Here is a 21,943-nt window from a genome sequence, read left to right as displayed (position 1 = left end):
TATCACAAAGTCTCTCACAATGCGATTTTGATTCGATTCACAAGCCTGTGATCGATATGATCTCATACAATCATTTACATGTATATCAACTCCCAAAAAACAACTGAAAAATGATTTGACCATTTCATTTCTAAAGTCTTTCAGGTATCAGGCATTATATAAACAGTATAAACACCATTCTGTAACATTTAACAGTGTTAGACTATGAATTGTGTAAGTGATAAAAAGTATCTAGTAGTTTTATTTAAATTATTACGGTGCAGTATGTTTTTAATAATACAAAAATATGACTTCACTGTAACAAACTGTAACCAGATGGGGAAAAGTGTCACTGGCATGTTATTATTATTAATATTACTATTATTTTAACATTGACATGTTAATGATGCCACACTGTTATATAACTAAGTATAATAACATATTTTAAGGGGCATATGATGAATTTGTGTAAAAAAAAAAATTTAAAAACATGATTTATTTGTTTTGATTTGGTTTCAAAATGGAATCACCAAACAATGAAGGGTACATGGATAATAATGGTACATATATGGTTTTGATACAATTTTTTCTTCTTTTTTATTAAATAAATATTTCAAGTGGACTTCCAGACACTTGTTATTCAGTAGTCCTGTTTATTTACATGAACAGACGCTGTTTGTTGTGGGGAGTTAGTATAAATCAACCCATTTACGACCACGGACCGAATACTGAAGGTATCAGATCTCAGTTTGAGTGTCTGTGCACTCACATACGTGTTAAATTCCTAGCAAAACAACCTTCTTCAACCCAATTCTTATCGTCTTAAAATCAGCATCACTACTATAGCGCTGCACTTTCATTCTTATTTCACTTCCTGATAAATAGTTCATCATTTTTACCTCTTTCCTTGCGTGGCTTATTCTCCTTGACTCCTCGCTTTGCCGACCAACAATGTAAACAATGCAGGTTCCGTGCCGCTCTCAGGTTACCTCCGTGTCTTCTTCGTTGGTGTTTTATAGCGGTTGGCTCCACATTCAGGAAGCTGCAGCGGGGCATTACTGGTCGGCGGCTGCAGTGTACGGTGTACAAATTGGGGTGGCAGCAGTGGTTGCAAGGCGTTGTTGTCGCATGGCATTTATTAGTTATGCCACTATCCCTGCGCAGGAAATGGTGGCACGGACAAACAGAGATGCTATGTGAATTTCAAAATAAAAGCATATCTTAAAGATGACAATGTTTATCGATGTTTTCATTGTGCATCGATGTAATTGGATCGTTAATTAATTAATCGATGTAGATCGATGTATTGTTACACCACTACTTGATACGTGTGATGTTTTCGCACTTATCTACATGTTGTCCAGTTCCTCGGATTTTATGACATTACTGAGCAGACCAGGAACATTATGGTATATGGTTTTTGATGTTGCACTACCTGGAAATGAGAAATGGGCAAAGCATGTCATCTTACTACAGATCTGTGAGTGCCTTTAACCTCATCCAACCAATCAGAGTTAAGTGAATGGAGAACTTCCTTCATAGCTTGTCATGTCGACCTCCACAAACGTGCAACTCAAGTGCTTTTTATTCCATATGTAGATTCTAAATCACCTCATTTCTGTAAAGCTTATAAAGAATTGTTTTTCACTTTAGCTTTCTTTTTACTTTGGGTTGAGGATCCCTTTAAAGTAATCTACAGTACACCCATATGAATTTGAAATGCTAAATAAATGTAAACTATATAAATTGCCAAGTATTTGCAACCCTTAACAATAAAAAAAAGTCCGAAAATAATAAAAAGCACTAATTGATGCATAAAAAAGATCAGCACCAGGACTTGAACCCACAACCTCCATAGAACAAGACTAACCCCACACATATTACATCCGGGAATAAAGCAAACAGAAAAATTAAAATCAAACACGCCCACAGACCCCAGGTTGTGGCAGTGAGGGAGTTATCAAGTATGACTCACCCCTATGATATTCCTACATAGTAACAGTCTCTGTTTAACAACAAGATTAGCTCTTAAAGAACAACAAAAAATAAAATAGAAACTTTGCTTGCCCATAAGCATCAGCATAGTTCTGTAAGTCAAAGTTGTACAGCTTAAAATCTGCTGCATTTGACATGAATACAAATGTGGTTCACAGTAACTTCAGTGGGACCTAAAATTAAAGTTAAAAGTATAATGGAAGGAGAACCTATTTCTAGAAAGAAAGAGAAAATGCTCATGTATATGTAGTCTTTTTTATACTGTATATGTACAGTATACAGTATAGGGCTATAGCTTATGTTTCAGCCCTGAACTAAATGATGAAATCCTGCCCAAGCTGTAAGTGTTGCTGTCTCTTAAAAGCTTCTTCTTTTTAGTTCACATGTTATTAAAGTATTGAGTCAAAGCCATGTGCTTACTTCCCCTTTAAAGGCCAGCTCTAGTTTAAATTGCACATGTAAACATCTGGAAGGCTGCAGCAGCTGTGCTTTGTTTGCCCATGTGGAGCTTTAGATCACGTTTGTGCACTCCTGCATCACTTTACTTTGTGTGGGATGAGTAGTTACTCTGCTGTGTTTACTGTGTGTGTGTGTGTGTGTGTGTGTGTGTGTGTGTGTGTGTGTGTGTGTGTGTGTGTGTGTGTGTGTGTGTGTGTGTGTGTGTGTGTGCGTGTGTGTGTGCGTGCGTGTGTGTGTGTGTGTGTGTGTGTGTGTGGTAGGTGACAGGGTTGGGGTCAGTTACATTTTTCAGTTACAATTACGTTACATTTTCAATTACAATTCATTTATGATTACAGTGACCAGCATTTTTTTCCAATTACAAATAAATTACAATAATTTTTTATCCTCAGTAAATCAATTACAATATGTTCTCAAGTACCGGTACTAAAGTTCAATTACAATTAATCACAATTGTTAGCTTTCTGTTTGCATCTCTTAAGATAATGGGTCTTAAATCAGCTGTAAAATACAACAAAAACAAATGTCTATCATCTAATTTATTTCCAATCTATTGGTTACCTTGTTTTATTATTTTTGGTGTGGGTATCTGAGTCTTTGGGTGTCAGGATACTCCTCGATTTCATTTTTTTCTTTTTTTTAAGGTAAAATGTGGGAAAACTTGATTTGAAACACATTTTAATAAATAACTACATTTGTGTAGAACTGTACATAGAACTCTAACATGGTTCCCCAGTTTTGCTTTAAATAATAATAATAATAATAATAATAATAATAAATAATAATATTCAATTTCTAGAATTTTCATGGCAATTACAATTACAAAGTCAATTTTCTGAGCTCAATTACAATTTGATTACTATTACATCAACAGATTCTTAAAATAATAATTATAATAATGCTATAATTGTAGTTATATACAATGAATTATAGTTCACCCCAACCCTGGCAGGTGATGTATTTAAAGACAGTTTGGTTTCCAGGCCTGGAGAGAAAAAAGCAGCAGCAGCAGCAGCAGCAGCAGTAGAGCCCACACGGCTTCACCTCCACTGGAGCATGAGCTGCTGTTGTCCTGTCCTTCTCTCCATCTGTGTTCCTCTCTCCATCCTCTCACTCCTCCTCCTCCTGATCACTGTCTCCTCCCTCTCTGTGGCTGCTTGTACCACCACTCTCTGCCATCCTTAATTCTTCTCTTCTCCACTCTTCTGTCTCTCCCCCGCCCTGTCCTCACCCACTGTGCCCTATCCTCACGTGTACACACAAATGGCCTGCAGCAGATGACAAAACGCAAAACCTCACATGCCTAATACACAACTCTCTCACACACGCACACACAGCAGCAGCAGCGATGGATGCACTCAGCCCAAACCACACCAATCTCCTTAAAGGTTTAGAGAATAAATAAATAACACAGTTGCTCATTTCACAACGACTGCTCTGGGTCCCATAGAGCAGGAATAAGCAATGTGCACACACACACACACACACATTAACACACACAGGTGATCAACTGGCTTGCCACATTGCAGCCCGTGCATGAGCTTTTCTATAAGAGCGTCCAAAAATTCTTAATCTGAGTGGTGTGATTAACTTCAACTCCCCCACAAGCAATGTGTGTGTGTTTATGTTTGTGTGTGAGACATCGTAAGGCCAAAGTATTCATAGATAAAAGCTGTTTTACTGGTTGGGTTTATGTTTAAAGCTCATTGAAGTCTGATTGCAGCAGCAACAGAGCTTTTATGGATTCTCTTCTCAGATATGCACATCTCTGTAAGTACCTTCAGTTAAACTTGGGTACTTTTTTTTAGGACGGAATCACTTTAAACTGCCATATCTGGTTAACACAGGTCCCCTATATAACGATCCCATCTACAAACCACCTCTGCTGCATCTTAAATCAATAAAAATGTGTGAAAATATCACAGAAATCCCTGAGCTCCTAAATAAAACCTGAGCTCTCAGACTGCATCAATGAGGAGGGATTGAATTAGCATCTGATCCAGGAACAGCCTCTGTGCTGCTTCTGAGAAGTCAAATGATCAGTGTTCTGTTCATGATTACATCGCCCTCGGTGCTCCAGTGTGTGTGTGTGTGTGTGTGTGTGTACTCTATCAAGTGTGCAAGCTTATGGAATAATTTTTCACATAAAAAAGCTAGTGATGTAGAATAAGTGGCAGTGCTATACATGAAGATTGCTGTTATATTTTATACAACACTGATTTGAAAATGTACAGAACTTATTTGATTTTGAATTGGTGGAGATTATTAATATGCGGTCACAAGTTTTACACATCAGACTGACATTTTCTGTCATTAGCATGATTAAATGTGTCATGAAGGCTGTCATTAAAGCAAGGCAAGGCAATTGTATTTGTATAGTGCATTTCATGCACAAGGCAACTCAATGTGCTTCACATGACCAAAAAGTGCCACAGAAAACATTCAACAGCTTAAAATTAATAAGAACATTTAAAATCATCAGTAAAATCAATTAAATGCATCAACAAACACATTACATCAACAACATGACCAAACATCTCCCTCTCAATCATACGCAGTAGAGAAAAAGAGTGCCTTTAACTTTGATTTAAGTGTCTTTTGCTAAATTATGACACCTTTAGAGCTATGTTGGCATTTTTTTGTGTTAGGTAGAGGGATCTAGTAGGGTCAGGGTAACAAACGACACTTAATGACATCCTCCATGACACCTTGTTCATGCTAATGACATTTGTCATGTCATGAAAATGACAGCATAATATCAGCCTTATGTATAAAACTTCAAGTAAAGTGTCACTTAATATGCTGATGAATGTATGGTTTCTTCTAGCGCCACTTTCTGTTTTTATTAAATAAATTTAAAGGTAGTGTTTGCTTTGGGTCAGGTGTGAGGGGTATTATGGGAGAGATGATGGTGGTCCACCCAAAAGGAAGAGGGCAGGCAGGATGTAAATTCTAACATGAAGTCAATCTATTAGTAAAGCACAACCCAACAAAGTACAAACAAAGATCAATATAAGTACAATCCAGAAACTACAAAAATCTTGGAAAGTCCACTGTCGCCCTTTTCAGCTGATATTTTACATGATTTCTCCCAACAGTTTGTTGGTACTGCTTCTGTTTGTATGCCGTCTGTGGTTGTTTCAGCTCGTAAAAAAGCCTGCTCAGTTTTGTTTTGAGGTGTTACGGTTCAAGTAATATCCATATAAACTGGTGACTGACAATCGACTGCTTTGCTGGTACGAGACAAACAAATAGATGTTTGAAAATGTTACATAAATAAGTTGTGAGGCCAGTAAGTAAAACTAATGTTTTCCATGTTTCAATGCCTTGCGCTACCAACGGCCTCTGTCAACACACACAAAAGATGAAGAAACAAGGGGAACCAGTAGATACATAACATCAACTCCTGTAATCAGAAATGTTCATGTGTTTGTCGTCATTTCCACATTTTATTTAGCTTTATCTATGTATTCATTGTGTTTAAATTCACCACTACTTTTGACTGGTAGTGTTCATACTATCAAGACAGGGTGAGTGGGCACAAGCAGGAATCCTAAACTTACAGACAGAATCAGGGAACCTAAGAAGGACATGAAATAACCACAAACTAAATCAGGAAATAAAAGTGAACGGGATCTGAAACCAAACAATACCCTAACACAAAAAGAGCCCCTCCAAGACTTAAAACAACAACTTTAGCATTAGACCTTATTAGCGTTAACTAACTACTCCATTAAACCAAAATAACATACTCCTCACAGATAACAACAAAACAAACCCACTGTCCAGATAGTGACACTTTTCTCACTGAAAGAAACCGTGTTCTGCATCTATTTCTATGGTTTGCACAATATCTTAGATTCATGGTGTTGAAGAAGAACAATTATAATATATGTGTTGGGAAAATAGGGCACGTCTCATTAAAAAAATTGTCCAATGAGCCATAAATGCCATGATTCTGACTCACAGAGACAAACAGTATTATTCACATAGATTTCCATGCAGAGGATTTCTAACAGAGGTGTGAATTTACACATGACCTTTGTTTGACTTTGTGTGGTTCTTCCTACGGGCTGTAGAACGTTGCAAATGATTGTGTTTCTGTGAATGTTTCCTTTTTTGTTTACAGAGGATTCTTCAGTTATTTAGGTTTGTGTGGTCTAATCTAACAGATAAGTATCAATAACTCAAACTGCAGAAGAAGGTGATGGTGACACAAAGGGGACTTAGTCGATATTTCATTCAACCCTACCTTTCATAAACAGTAAGGTTGAATGAACCCTACTGTTCATATACAAGATACAAGAACTAGATACAAGAACTAGTTCTTGTATCTAGTTCTCGTATCTATACAAGAATTAGCACCCAGATGTCAAAGCACAGTTGTTCTTGATCACGTATGAAGCTCAACCATCATCATTATCATCGATCAATCAAATTGGAAAGCAACTTTCTCCTAAATGTCATTTCACAATGTGTTTAAATGCTGAAACTGAAGTCTACGCACAACCATCGCATCAGCCTTCAGAAGCCAATAAGCCTCTTACTCCTCGCAGAGTCTCTTTAGACGAGATCGTAAGTCAAAAGCCTGAAATGTCCACGCTAAACATCGCAATGCCTTTAATCTGATTGAGTTAGGAGTGAAGCCAATTACCTTTGTCTATTTCAGACTATTTTTAGTGCCAAGAATCCTGGTGTTGACACGCTAATACACAGGAATACAGATGAACTTACAAAGAGCAGGTAGAGGACAGTGTATTTTGAAGCTAATTTCTTGCAAACATTAGTGCAACTTCTGAGTTGCAATGAATGAAGTGACAAAGATTCCCAAGTATTTCCATCTTTGGCTTCTTCAGCTAAAACACAGATGTATATTCCCGAATAAACTTTGTCAAATAATTCTTGAGTTTGAACTATTTTATAGACATCTCACTTTTGCAAAGACTGATGCTTATTTTGGCTGACATAACTGATGAGAGGAACTAGTCCACACAAGAAAACACACCATAGTGTCATCATCCTGGAGCCCTGCTTGTCAATCCAATATGGCTGTTGGCTGTGATTCAACTTCATTATCAGCTTCTCACACCTTCATCTGAATGAGGCAATGACTGTGTGGGAGTCTTAAAGGCTTTCCCCGTGCAGTGATGAGTAAACATGGAAAAGACACAGTGAATGTAAAGAGGCACATGTAGAATAACTAAATATCTAAAAACAGCCTCTGCCATTGGTTTACATCAAATGTTTGTTGCTCAAATTAAAGTCCTTACTTTTGCCTTTTTATGTTTAATTTCAGTTAGTTACATTTCATACCTACTTATCTTGATCAGGGAGGTGTCACACAACCTATTTTAGAGAACCAAGAATGCACAGTTCACACTGTTAAAACTATGTGTTGATGTGTTGCAGATCTGCAACTTCTATCACAATGTGAGCCACAAAAATATGAACTGATGGTCACATTATCAACATTTATGTCATAATTTACAATAATGACCAATCTGAGCTTTATACAGGGAAGAAAAAAAGTAGGGTTTGTATGTTTTTGGAGTCATTTTGTGAATGTTTGTTTTCTCATTTTGTATATTCTTGTTGGCGTTTCATATATTCTTCTTTTTTGTAGTCGTCTTGTGTATTTTTCAAGTAATTTGGTGCATTCTTGCTGTTGGTATTTATTTTTGTTGCTTGTGCTTTTAACTCATTGGCTGCCAGACATTTTCAGAACAGATACCACCCTCACTGCCAGCCATCTGGACTGATATTTTAAGACCCACAGAATATTTTGGACTATTCAGACTATGTAAAATCTGAAACTAGATTCTGAAAGAATAGACTCTCTACTTTCATTAGTTAAAAAAAATGTTTCTACCTTGTTTTGTTCTTCTGTAATCAGCAGTTGAATATAGGTAGGTTTCACACAAGATGCCACCAAAAAGCTGAGAAAACGGGCTTCTGTTGTTACGCCATTTTCTTCTCCCTCGTCAACTCTTGACCTCTTCTCAGCTGTATATATACCCATCGTGGCTAATCACTCATCCAAAGTTGCAGTGCTGCCACCTACAGGGCACCAGTTGGTCACTACACCACAATACAAGTCTGATATATGAAAAACATAATTGAGGTACATATACGTCAATGGCAGTGAACGATTGGATTTGAAATTACGTATATGTACGTAAATGGCAGTCAATGAGTTAATAAGCATTTTTGTTAGCCTATTGTATATTTATCTATTTTTGTGTATTTTTGTCGTTATTATTGTGTGTTTGTATTGTTGTCTTGTGTTATTTTGTTGCCCTTTTTGTAGTTAAGTGTCCTTCTGTGTATTTTTGAAGTCTCTATTTGCATTCATTTTAAATCTGAGGGCCGCATGTGCCGATTAGTTAAAATCAGAATCAGAATCAACTTTAATGGCGCATGTATATTATACACATGAGGAATTTGACTTGGTGAACTGTGCTCTCTAATAATGTAAACATTAAATAATAACAATCAACTAGAAAATATATAAACAGCAGTTAAAGACTAATATGTGCAAAAATAAATAGGATAATATAACAAGATAATAATAATAATAGGATAACAGTGCAGTAGTGCAGTAAAGTTTAATTAGTGACTCGTGTTACCGTCAAACTTTTAATGCTGGTGTTTCCACTGACCTGGGCAATTCAATTTATTTTTTTCATCATCTCAAACAGATGACAAGGTTTATGAGTCAAAAACACTGATACATGTAAAGCTACAAGCTTGTTCGTGGTTCTCTACTTCCTTCACAGCAGGCTGCTCTGAATGCAATGACACCTCTACCATCTGACTCCCTTTTTGTAAAATCAATTGGTGACGTGCCGTCAGGGTAGGCAAGGTAGGCAGTGCCTACCCAAGGGTGAATTGATGTTTTGATTTAAATATAATATAATACATTTTCTATTTCCAATAGCCTACAGTACATATGAGTTTGAAAGTGTCCGCATTTTGTGCGTTTCATAGGCCAAATTACTAAACAGCGCTATTTCCTGGAACAGCTGCACAGTCTTTTTTTTTTTTCACTCCGCTGGCAGAGGGAGGCCACGCCCCCTCCCAAAGGCACGTTGCTCCTCTGCCTCCGTTCCCATTGCGTGTTTTTTACATGTTTGCGCATGCGCAGTCAGGTCCCCAAGATGACAACCATTTACGTCCAAAGGCAGCTCTCTAACCGCGCTATACTAAATGCTATACGTAAGTTCACAGTACATTAGTAAATAGATGCTACGTGACCGCTGCTGCTATGTTCTCTAGCTAGTGGGCGGGATAACACTACAGTCAGGATGACAGCACTAGAGACGATAAAGAAACTTTTTTCTGAGGAAAAAACGACAGCTTTTAAAAGATGGGAGACCAACACCTGAGCTACCAGACCTTCAGCAAAGGTAAGGTTAGAACATGTTTCATACTTTTCACAGTGAATGGTACAAAAGGAAGGATTGGCTTTGTGGATGCTCCTCACTGAGGCTGTTCTGAGTTGTTGTCATTTTCTCTGTGTTTCCAACACAAACGCTGCGCTGCCGTGTCATGAGATAAATCTTGTTGGGAGAGTATAGAGGCTATATTAAATAATTGTTCATGTTTCTTTATTGGTGTTTATGATGTTGATTTTGTTAGATGCTAAACACTTGTTCATGTGGATCTTATTGGGTTTTTTTCTTTCTTATTATGAATTTTATATTTTGATAAGCGCATTGAGATGACTGTGTGTCACGCTCGAGCATGGACTAGAACCCAAATGCACAACTCAGGAGTCAAAGTTCAAATAAAGAATCTTTTAATAAACAAGGTAACAACGTAAAATCACTCTCACTGTGTTGTAAATTGCTTTATACAAATAAAATTGATTTGAATTGAATTAACACTTGCCAGCAGAAACATATGAAATTGTCATTGGTAGTCTTGATTTGCAACGTGCCTACCCAACCCTAGTGGTCACGGCACGTCACTGAAATCAATGTACATAATCTGACTGTAGTAAAATAGGAACATGATGATTACCTATTAAATGTTTCAGAAGTGGTCATTTGAAAAGCCAACAATTGCATGAATTAAGAAAAGTGAAGTGTTGCATGCTGAAACTTGTATTTCAGTGTTATTTAAATCGATAGCCTTTTGAAATATTCACTGCTACCTTTGTATTTGCGCAGTGGATGGATTCACTTGTATTCATAGAAATGAATGTTTCTCTAAAGGAAGTGGTTTTTAACACCTGCAGTTATTGCGTTGACCTGAGCTGCTCTCTGCACATCGCTCCGTGTTTCACAGTAATCATGACGTGGATGAGCTTTACTCTGAGCCTAATTATAAACAACTACCTACTACTAACTCCATTCAGTGAGGACTGCAGCTGAAAATCCAGCTCTGTTATACCTGCTGGGCTTAACAGGACAGATTATCCTCAGTCACATCCAGATACAGCCTCTCATTACTGGGGACTGTACTGGAGAATATGCACAGTCAGCAGAAATGCTGACTCTGAGTCTGAACCATGGGTTCTTGTCATATTATGAGTAACGCTTTTCATGCACTTAAAGGATCTCTATTTTTGGTTTTGTGTGCTGCTTTTATGTGTTGAAATGGTTAATGGGAAATCTTGCCGCGTTTTCCTTACATACAGTAAACATCTCATATATAAAGATTCAAAAGAAGAGACGAGATCTTGCACAATTGGAACCTAATTTATTTTTCCACAAAGGCATCTGTTTAAAAAAATTGTTTTCATTTATTTATTTTAAATGAACAAATTACAAAATAGATAAGCACGAAAACGAATACACAAATTTTTAAAAAAGTCACTTTCATTTTAATACGCAGTTTGTCAAAATGCACAATTCTTTTTTCAAATAAAATAACACCAACAAAATAATTCCAAAACAAAGAAAAATTCTCAAGCTCTTCTTCTTCTGTGTAGTTTTACGGCGGTTGGCAACCAAGGCAAGAAGAATTACCGCTAGGGCCGTCCCGATACGATACCAATATTGCAGCCTTGAGTGTTGGTCGATATCGATATCGATACGATATCAGCACGAATCATACATACTTTTATTACTTTATTTTGTAGTGTGAGATGTTTGAAAAAACTTGATGAAGTGATGTTACTCAAACAGAGAACAATAGTCAGCAATTCAAGTTAACTTCAGTTATTCTTTACTGTAAATATATGGTGGGAACAACTGAGGCCGGGTACAAAAACAACTTATCGGTGCACTTAAATCGGTGATTTTAGATAAAATCCGATATTCGTTTTCTGGCTGATATCGGACAATAGAAATGTAATGAATTACTTTACCTTTTGTAAAACGCACTTAAGTAGAAGTAAATTTGCTGATTTAGAAATATACTCAAAAAAGCACAAGTATCCATAAAATCAACTCAGTTACAGTAACGTAATTGTAATCCATTACTTAGGCGTGTGCTGCCTGCAATGTGCTTGCAACTCTGTACAAAACAAAACACTGCTCATCATTGTCCTGGATGACATTGACCAAGTTTATCCAAAAAGCTGACGAGTACAGTACGTATGAAAACTGCTGCAGTCACATGCACTGGACACAAGCAACAACCAAACACACGGCCTTTATGTGACGCTCCATGCAAGCGTAGCAAGTCCGGAGAGATAAGGTAACCATCAGTGCCACAGAAATAGATCTACTGATGGAGGGCAGATACTGTAGCACATCGCACTGCGTTGGACTCTGTATGAAACAGGAGAGCAGCTGTGACCAGGGGAGGGAAGCACATCAACCCCTACTACCAACAACACAAGCTCTCTCAGCACAGTTTGTAATTAAAGTAGAATTTTATATATATATATATTGTACCCGATTGGTTCCCTCTTCCAGTGTACATGTGTGTTTGAATCATTGATGAGAAATGCTAATCTTTTTTAATCACAATTATCCTGAGTGCTTCCCTAACGGAGACACACAGAATGGGTGATAAACACCAGAGGATGTTTGGACCCCTGTGTTGGGTTGCCAGGTTTGGGGGGGGGGGGGCACAGATGCATTGGTAGCACACAGTGGGTGATAATTCTGATGGACATCCTGTATTTTGCTTGATGACAGAGAGCTTATACTATGAATAGCTGTGAGCGAACAGGGCGGAGCAAACAGAGCAAAAGTCAACATGTTCTCTGTTCCCAGGCACGGACAGATAAAGTAAGAGGAGGTTAAATCCAATACAAATATTTAATTAATCCAAACTACTTTATGTGTAGTGTTGGTTGACTACACACTGATGCTTTACACCAACCCTTTATGATGAGTTTGGTGTTACTTCAGTGCATTTCCTGAAAAAAGGGGGAAAAATCACTTTCTTTTTACACACTTTAAAGCATGCAGCCTTTCCTAAAATCTTCAATTATGCATTAGCTTTAAGGAAGTAACATTTTTACTTTGACAGGGTATGTTGGCAGTGCATTTGCAGATAAAATGCACTTTACCCCAGAGGCACAAGTCCCTCTACTCAATTTCAGATCAACAGTAAAAAAGTTCCTGTGCAGTTATATATGCTAGTATTGTATTGATATGAATCAAAACAACAGTCCTTTATTTTTACATTTTTCAATCATTTGTGACACATATAGGTCAGAAAATGGATGGATGGATAATAACCTTATTCCTGGATATGCAACTTCCTGATAATAGGTGCATCTACCAGCAGGCTGATGCATATGTAATGAGTAGCTAACAGCAATTTGGTTACTAACTAGGGAAGAAAAAAGAAGCCTATAAGGTGGATACGATTTGTTAAATTAACATTAACACATTCTCATTAAATCAGAACAACTATCAACTTAGCATAGATGATTATTTTCTCCTTAGCTTAGCTTAGTATAGCTGAGGTTAGTTTACCTTAACTTAGCTGAGGTTAGCTTAGCTTAGTTTAGCTGAGGTTAAGTTAGCTTAGCTTAGTATAGCTGAGGTTAGCTTAGGTTTGTATAGCTGAGGTTAGCTTAGTTTAGTTTAGCTGAGGTTAGCTTAGCTTAGTAAAGCTAAGGTTAGCTTAGCTTAGTTTTGCTGAGGTTAGCTTAGCTTAGTATAGCTGAGGTTAGCTTAGTTTTAGTTTAGCTGAGGTCAGCTTAGGTTTGTATAGCTGAGGTTAGCTTAGCTTAGTATAGCTAAAGTTAGCTTAGCTTAGTTTTGCTGAGGTTAGCTTAGCTTAGTATAGCTGAGGTTAGGTTAGCTTAGCTTAGTATAGCTGAGGTTAGCTTAGTTTTACTTTAGCTGAGGTTAGCTTAGTATAGCTGAGGTTAGGTTAGCTTAGCTTAGTATAGCTGAGGTTAGCGTAGTATAGCTGAGGTTAGGTTAGCTTAGCTTAGTATAGCCGAGGTCTGCTTAGCTTAGTTTAGCTGAGGTTAACTTAGCTTATTTTAGCTGAGCTTAGCTTAGTTTAACTGACATTAGCTTCGTTTAGCACAGTTTAAAACATGGCAATATTTTCAAAGCGTTACCAACGTCATTGACATCAACTGATAAACAACATTCAAAACTTATAGACTATAGGATTTAAAGTAAACAATATATTTCAGTATTTCAGTTGTTTTTTCTTTAACTTATTGCTGTAATATTTTATGAAGCACACAAAGCTAGTTTGAAAAATTGCACTGGTAAATAAATATGTTGTCATATATACCAATTGAACTAGAGCTTTTCAATGCTTTAAAAGGGTTGAGTTGGCTTGATAAAGTGACAGGATTTGAACAATAACAAAAAAAAACAGACCTTAAAGATCATTTTTTATTTGTGAGGGGGGTTGGCTTTTATTTTTACGTGGGAATCCAAATGGCTTTTAGTTCTTCCTTTAAAATCCAAAGTCAGCTTGTCCTTGTTTTCCTCTACTGTAACCATTACACACGTGTCGGTATGTGTGCCCTGATGTGCATTAGTGTGTGTAAGTGTGGAAGGGATGCTGTCATCATCATCCTCATCCTCATCATCATCATCATCATCATCATCATCACGGGATCTTTCTCCCTCACTGTCTCTACTGTTGCAGAAATCCCCCATCTGTCACTCTTAATCAACACAAAGCCGCTCGCATGTCAGAGGGGTCTTATACTTAGATGACAGGCCTCTCTCTCTAACACACACACACACACACACACACACACATCACAGCATCACGTGCCTCTGTGGTATTTGCTTATTAAAAGCACACTGGCAAATATTAACACTGCTTTATTTAGCTTTTTTTTACTCTGAAACTCACTTTTTTAGTGTCTAACTCAGAAAATAGAGTTTCTCAACTGGTAGAGAACCAAAACTGGTTCACAGATCCGTTTCCTGTGGGTCTTTTGCATTTGGAATAATATAAAAGTTTATAATTTTTTTGATTTTAAAGGATATTATTTAAGAAGCAGAATGTCTTATATTCTTACTTCTAACAATAGGACGCTGTAAATGTGTACTTTTGAGAAACTATTCGTATTGACACGAAAGCATAAACACCATTTGTTCATGTATTTCTGATGTTTTTAACACTACAAATTCTTTACATTTTTCCATCCTCTGTTTTTATTAAATTGGTCTGCCACAATTTACCGTTAATGCATTGAGTTAATTTGGTTTTAGTTTTCATCTAAATTTTTTTATGTGACAATAACTAGACTATGACTTTTTTTTAAGTATGATGAAAACTACGTACGTCAAACATATTGATATTCTTTGTCGACGTATAAAAATGAAACCATATTACGTCACGTGTGACGAAATCCAATCTGAACTCATGTGGTTTTATATGCATTGATCACATCAAATCAGCCTGTGTGTATTTACAAACATTATTACCATCACATGTCAGGTTGATCAATGGTTATTGAAGCTTTAAAAAAAAAAATGCATAAACTTTCGCACTGTATATTTTAGTCGACTAAAATCTTAGTGTCATTTAGTTGATTAAAATTAGACTACAACTGGTGACAACATTTTGACTAAAATAGGTTGAATTTTACTCAAAAGACAATGACTAAATCTACGTCCAAATTAACACAACAATTGGTACAACAATAGTGTTTTAGAGACAAAATAGATAAAATTGTTAGAATTTAGTGAGTGATCAGCACTGAACAATAAAACTGCTCTGCAGCTCTTTTCAGAATTATTTCACTCTATTTAGAGCAGTCAAAGGGATCCTTCACTGTTTTTACAAATGTGGCCTAAAACCTTTGAAATGTCCTTATTACAAGATCTATGCCCTAACAAAACGCATTGTTTTGCACCATATTTGTTTTATTAACTATTAAAACTGGGACCACTTTACCCTGTGCGCCGCCATGTTGGAATGACGTCCTTGATGACGTGTTTAGTCCCTTTCAGTCCATTGAGTTCTATGGAAGGTGAAGCATTTAGGATCATTTAACAACCTCTTCAGTCAAAATGACAACTTGTGCTGCTTTGGGTTGCTCTAACAATCAGTAAAAGTGTTTACTGAGATGATAAATTAAAACCGTAATCCGAAAAAAAGTTTCACTGAGTGGAGGATCCCTTTAAGAACCAACTTTCTTTCCATGGAAGTAATTACTGAGTGTGTTTGCTAGCAGCTCAAACTATTCAGAACTATAAGGTTATGTCTAGGCAGTATTTGTGTGTTGTAGCATAAGAATAATATAAAATAGTGCATTTCAAATATCTGTGTAACACATGCTTGAAAGGCAATTGTGAATGAGTGTAGAATGATGGTGAAAATATTCACATAATAGATCAAACTTCCTGTGGTGTGCTATTGTTCCTTGTGTTAAAAGTTCGGGTTCTATCTCTCATTATTCCTCAGGTCTTTCCTGTATTCCTGTCCTGCCTCCACGACGTGGTTCTTTCTACGTGGAAACAGGCACGGGTGTGTCCATCGGCAGCGTGTTGGCCTTCTGGTGTAGGGAGGGGTACCAGCTGGTTGGCAGTGAAAAGATCTCTTGCAATGTGAGGAAAGGAAAGGCCCAGTGGAGTAACTACCTGCCTGTGTGTGAAGGTATGACACCATGTATACGTTTATTCACTAATGCATCATAAGATTGATACAGTGTTCACTTGGAGTGGCCCTCTGTGTCTGCATGAACAGAAGTGTGAACATAGGCGGTCAAGACGGGGGATGGGGAGACGTTACACTCACGAAAAACAGTTAGGGAATTTCATATAGGTCCTCCCCCCCAAACCCTTAACCCTAACCCCCCCACCCCTTCAGTTTTACCTCCAAAATGATTGCAATGCTGGCCAAGTACAAGTTTGTGGCTCAGAGTTATAATTTTTGGTTTGCAAACCTAAGGTTTTGAGTTTGAGACCCAGATGAATTCAATCGCAGATAAAGTATATTACGGTGTCATTATGACATGACATCTGTCATTAGCATGAATAAGGTGTCATCGTTCATTACCCCAACCCTTCATTACCCTAACTCTAATCCAAACCTTAACCTCCTTATCCCTACCTAAACCTAACCTCTAACCCTACCTAACCTTATCCTCCTAAACCCTACCCAACCCTAACCTCTAACCCTACCTAACCTTATCCTCCTTAACCCTACCTAAACCTAACCTCTAACCCTACCTAACCTCATCCTCCTTAACCCTACCCAACCCTAACCCCTAACCCTAACCCGAACCCCCAACCCTAACTCAACTAGATCCCTCCACCTAACCCAAAAAATGCCAACATAGCTCCAAAGGTGTCATAATTTAGTGAACGACACTTAATGAAAGCCTCCATGACACCTTTTTCATGCTACTGACAGATAATGTCAGCCTTATGTATAAAACTACCGGTATAAGGTGATAGCAAAAGTATTCTTGTTTTATTTACGTATTCCGTAACATATACGGTAAAGTAAAAATACATACAATATTGTTAAATTTGTATTTAAGTTGGTGTATACATACTACTTTTCTTTGGTAAAGTATTTCTCAGATTTGAAGTTGGTTTAAAACATGACTGATAATTATATTCAGTATCGTAAGGTTTATTGACACAGATTAGATTAAGTTTAGTGTTTTTGGGGTCTTCTATTAGCTATTCCCAGACCGGAGGACCGAGGGCTGAGAGTGGCTGTCCTGGCATCAGTGGTGAGTGGCATCGTCATCCTCGCCATGTCCTTGTCCTTCCTCATCTGCTGCCTGCAAGAGCGATCGGGCCGGGACCGAGCCAGGAAGGATGGACGGAGCAGGTGAGAGTGGAGATCAGTGCTTACAATTCAGTTCAGACACACAGAGATGTCATTGATTCGGTTTGATTGTGGGTTCATTAATCCATCATCTTCTGTGACACTTTGTCCTGTTCAGGCTCATGGAGTGCGGGAGCTACGTCCAAATTAATTGAATGAATCACAGTATGCACAATATATGTCATCAGTCCGCCATGGAGCTGACACACATAGGCACTGTGATCACCCAACCGGTGTCTTCATTTAGTATTTTTTCAGTAAAACTTTTGACAAGATTAGCTTTAAGTATGAAAGTGAGATATATTGGCAGGGGCTCAAACACTCTGATGATGTAAAAAAACAATCTAAAATGCTGTTTAAAAAATGATTCTTAAATATACAACAAAACAGCACAAAATGCAGATTTAGTAATGATCATGACAGTCGTTAAGAGACTCTATCCAGTCATGTTTGTATCAACACACTGTAGGAAAGAGTTTGCTTTACTACTAACCAAAGATTTTTGACATTTCAATTAGAAAATTAGCACAAACTACATATACAGATTCCTAACACATTAGATCACGTGTCAAACTCAAGGCCCGGGGGCCAATTCCGGCCTGCAAGAGCATCTAATTCGGCCCGCACCACAGGAGAAATTAAAACTAACAAAGAAAACATGAATCATTGAGTGAATGAAACTCAACAATATTTTGCAGGTGCTCATAGTTTTCCTGGTGCTGATATCACATACTGTAATTGCAGTCATTTTTAATGTTAAACTGTTGGGGAAAAAAGTCTAAATTCTCACAACATCTTTCAATTTTCCTCAAATTATTACATAACATTTTCCTTAATGAAGTAAAAACCTAAAATGAAGATCCTGTTGGGACTGATATCCATCACTTTTTGCTTGGATATTGTCTGTCTTTTTTTTTTTTTAAATATTTAGTATTTTATGTATACGTAGAAGTGCCAACTAGGGTACAATAATGTTGAAATTACTTGTTTTCCCACATAAAATCAGTGGCCCACTTGGGATCAAGCAGCTCCATATTTGGCCCCTGAACTAAAACGAGTTTGACACCCCTGCATTAGATAGTCCATGGGCTACTACACTATATTACACTTCACCAGCTAAACAGGCTACAGTCATTACAAGCTCTCTCTAAAATTAAACATGTTAAATTTAAGCCACTCAAGTAGATATGTGATAAAAAAAAATAATAATAATAAATTAGAATACAAGGAAAATTCTCTATATTTTAAGAAAAATAAAGATATTGAGGTTTTAACATGACTCAGGAACGCTAGCCACTGCTTATGGCTATAATAAGTGTCGCTATATGCTACGTTATGTTTACATCTCCTTAAATGAGAACTAGGACTCAGCTTTGGGGGCACGTTAGAATTGCATAGTTTGCATATAGCCAGAAGCGTCTATCTTCAGAAGTATTCATCGACCATTCATTGACCAATGAAAGAGTCACATTTCTGCCCCAGCAGTCCAAGAACCAATGAAAGACCAGCCTTTTCAACTTCAAAACCCACAACTTGTAACGAAAAAATCAGATTGTGAAAATGGTTCAGACTTTTTTTACACATTTTATTTCAAAATCATTGGGAAAACATTACTTATAGTCGTTGTTTTCTCTGCTCATGTGCTGTGACGTTCTCCCACATCCAGGTTCAGTCAAGTCAGGTTTTTGTTTCCTTGCTTGATCTTTAATTTGTACGTCGGCCTCCAACCCTGGAACTGGGTTAGGACCCAGTTACCAAACTCTGATTACCAGTATGTCTGGTAATCTGTAGAGGTTGACATATTTGGGTCTTATATTGTAAATGGTAAATGAGCTTGATTTATATAGATCTTTATCCCTACACTGATGTTGTCTCAAAGCACTTCACAATATCAGTTCATTCACACACCAATGGGACTGAGCTTTCATGCAAGGTGCTGGTCAAACACTGGGAGCAACTTAGGGTTCAGTGTCTTGCCCAAGGACACTTTGACGCATGTATAGCACTGGGTTCGAACCCCCAACCATTCGATCAGAAGACAACCCCTTTACCTAGGTTTACCCCTTTATCTAGTGTAACATGACTGTTCAGTGATGTGGTGACGTGTGCTCCTCAGACGCAGAGAGATGCGCTCGGCTCGTCGTGGGGAATGCTGGCTGGAGAGAGAGGAGGGCGAGTGGGAAAGCTTCCCTCCTCCCAAGATTTTTCACCTTTCCCAACGGATGAACCCTCGCCTGGCTCCTGATAGTCCACTGTACCTGACTGGAAGCCTGGGGGGATATGAGAACAGAGGATACCAAAGGTAAAGCAACAGTGGTTCAGATAAAACAGTTTACATTCATTTAGGTAACATGATCACATTGCTGAAAAAGTGTACACAAGTGCACTTTCACAAGGTCTGTACTAGAAGGATCTCAAAAGGAAATCCAAACAATCTTTTCAGAAACACAGGTTTTATTATCTACAAACATTTTTACAAACCTTGAAAAAACTTTAAAGGAGTGTACCGCCCTTGAAAAGAAGTACCTCAACTTAAATGATGAACTGAACCATTCTGGCACTTTCCTAATCTGTGTAACCTTCATTCTTTGGTTATTCAGTTTTAAAACCAAATCAAAATAACAAATAAACAAGGCAAGGCAAAGCAAATGTGTTTATATCATGCATTTCATACACAAGGCAACTCAATGTGCTTAAAATGATCAAAAAGTGCAACAGAAAACATTCAACAGCCTAAAATCAATAAGAACATTAAAGTCAGAAACAGAAAAAAATAATCATCAGTAAAAACATTTAAAATAATCAACAAACATATCAACTCTCAATCATACGCAGTAGAGAAAAAAAGTGCCTTTAACTTTGATTTAAAAATGTTCACATTCAATGCTGACTTCAGCTCTGCTGCAGTTTGTTCCATTTCTTTGCAGCATAACAACTAAAAGCATTGTCACCATATTTACTGTGAACTCTGGGCTCCACTATCTGACCTGTGTCCATAGATCTGAGAGACCTGCTGGGTTCATACCTGACTAACATGTCACTGATGTATTCTGGACCAAACCCATTCACAGATTTATGGGCCAGCAGTAGAACTTTAAAGTCTATTCTGAGGCTGACTGGGAGCCAGTGTAAAGACTTTAAAACTGGAGTAATGTGTTCTGATCTCTTTGTTCTGGTTAAGACCTGAGCTGCAGCGTTCCGAACCATCTGAAGCTGAAGCATTTATCACTGAACTACTTTTAAGTCCTGAACAATGAGTTCATACTAAGCTGAGATCTTGAGTGTGATCATCTTGTGTTCATGTTGTGTTTCAGGAGTCAGGAGAGTCTGCTGAAGGCCTCGCTGCCTGGACTCTACCGCTCCGACTCTCAGCTCTACCCACACGTAGTCCTGCAGAGGGTCCCCACCCCTACTGCGCCTTCTGCTCCCTCCGCTCCATCAGCACCCCTCTACCTGCACCTCAACTCCTCCTCTGCCTCCCGCCCCGCCCACAACCAGGCCCCGATGATGGCCCAGTATCCCACTCCAACGTACCCACCTCACCCAAACACAGCCGTGCCCCCCTACCCCCACCCAACACCAGCACCCATCTACCCCAACCCCAACCCAACACCTCAGAGGCCATGGCAATAGCTGAGTCTGCCTTCATCACTTCTGATGGAACTCTATTGTGAATAAACACTAAGATTAGCCCGTTTGCAGATATTTGGGACTTTTAGTGTGGAAGATCCAGATCTGTACCGTGCAGAAGCTTTGTCCTTTACTGCATGTCGAACTCTTCCGATGAACGACTTTCCTATTGTGCATCATCTGGAGGAAGTCAAACAACCAATGAATGGAGTCCAGTGATGACAGATCTGTTTATAGGCAGCTCGTAGACATTTTAAAATATCAACTGTTTAGGAAATCTTTCCAAACAAACATGTATATTTTTTCATGTCACTACAAAAAACTATGTAATGTAGCAAAATATTCCCACACTGAGGGGACAGGAAATGGAACTATTGAAAGGATCCTGTGTGTGTGTGCGTGTGTGTTTGTGCGTGTGTATGTGTGCGTGCGTGGTCACACAAAGGTCACACACATGTATTTGCATCCAAACTGTTCACTAATGTCTTTTATAAAATTGTTCATTCAACTTGTGTTCATTCAAGCAAAACTGTGTAACTGCTGTTTTGATGAGTCACATGCCGACTCATCAAATAATGACTAAAGTCTTAGCCCTGTGGAGTTGATGATGATGAAGATGATAACTTATTTTTGAGACCATTTTAACTTTTGAAATAAGTGTGTTCAGTCAGAGCCTAAACACTGCATAGTCCCTTTACTATTTTTA

The 21,943-nt window shown here is 37.9% G+C and overlaps 1 protein-coding gene across 2 annotated transcripts in view; it reads left to right on the top strand.

The window, feature by feature from the left end:
- LOC114465951 (sushi domain-containing protein 3) overlaps window positions 1-21,943 on the top strand; it is a 42,369-nt gene extending 20,426 nt beyond the window's left edge. For both annotated transcript variants that reach the window (XM_028451349.1, XM_028451348.1), the window contains exons 3-6: window positions 16,231-16,422; window positions 17,457-17,610; window positions 19,724-19,909; window positions 20,922-21,943. In XM_028451349.1, the coding sequence (XP_028307150.1) occupies window positions 16,231-16,422; window positions 17,457-17,610; window positions 19,724-19,909; window positions 20,922-21,240 (851 nt within the window). In that variant the 3' untranslated portion in view covers window positions 21,241-21,943. The remainder of the gene's footprint in view (window positions 1-16,230; window positions 16,423-17,456; window positions 17,611-19,723; window positions 19,910-20,921) is intronic.

The sequence above is a fragment of the Gouania willdenowi genome, chromosome 6 (genome assembly GCF_900634775.1).
Source record: "Gouania willdenowi chromosome 6, fGouWil2.1, whole genome shotgun sequence".
Taxonomy (NCBI): Eukaryota; Metazoa; Chordata; class Actinopteri; order Blenniiformes; family Gobiesocidae; genus Gouania; species Gouania willdenowi.
The sequence above is the reverse complement of the archived record's forward strand: the minus strand, read 5'-3'. Positions and strand labels throughout refer to the sequence as shown.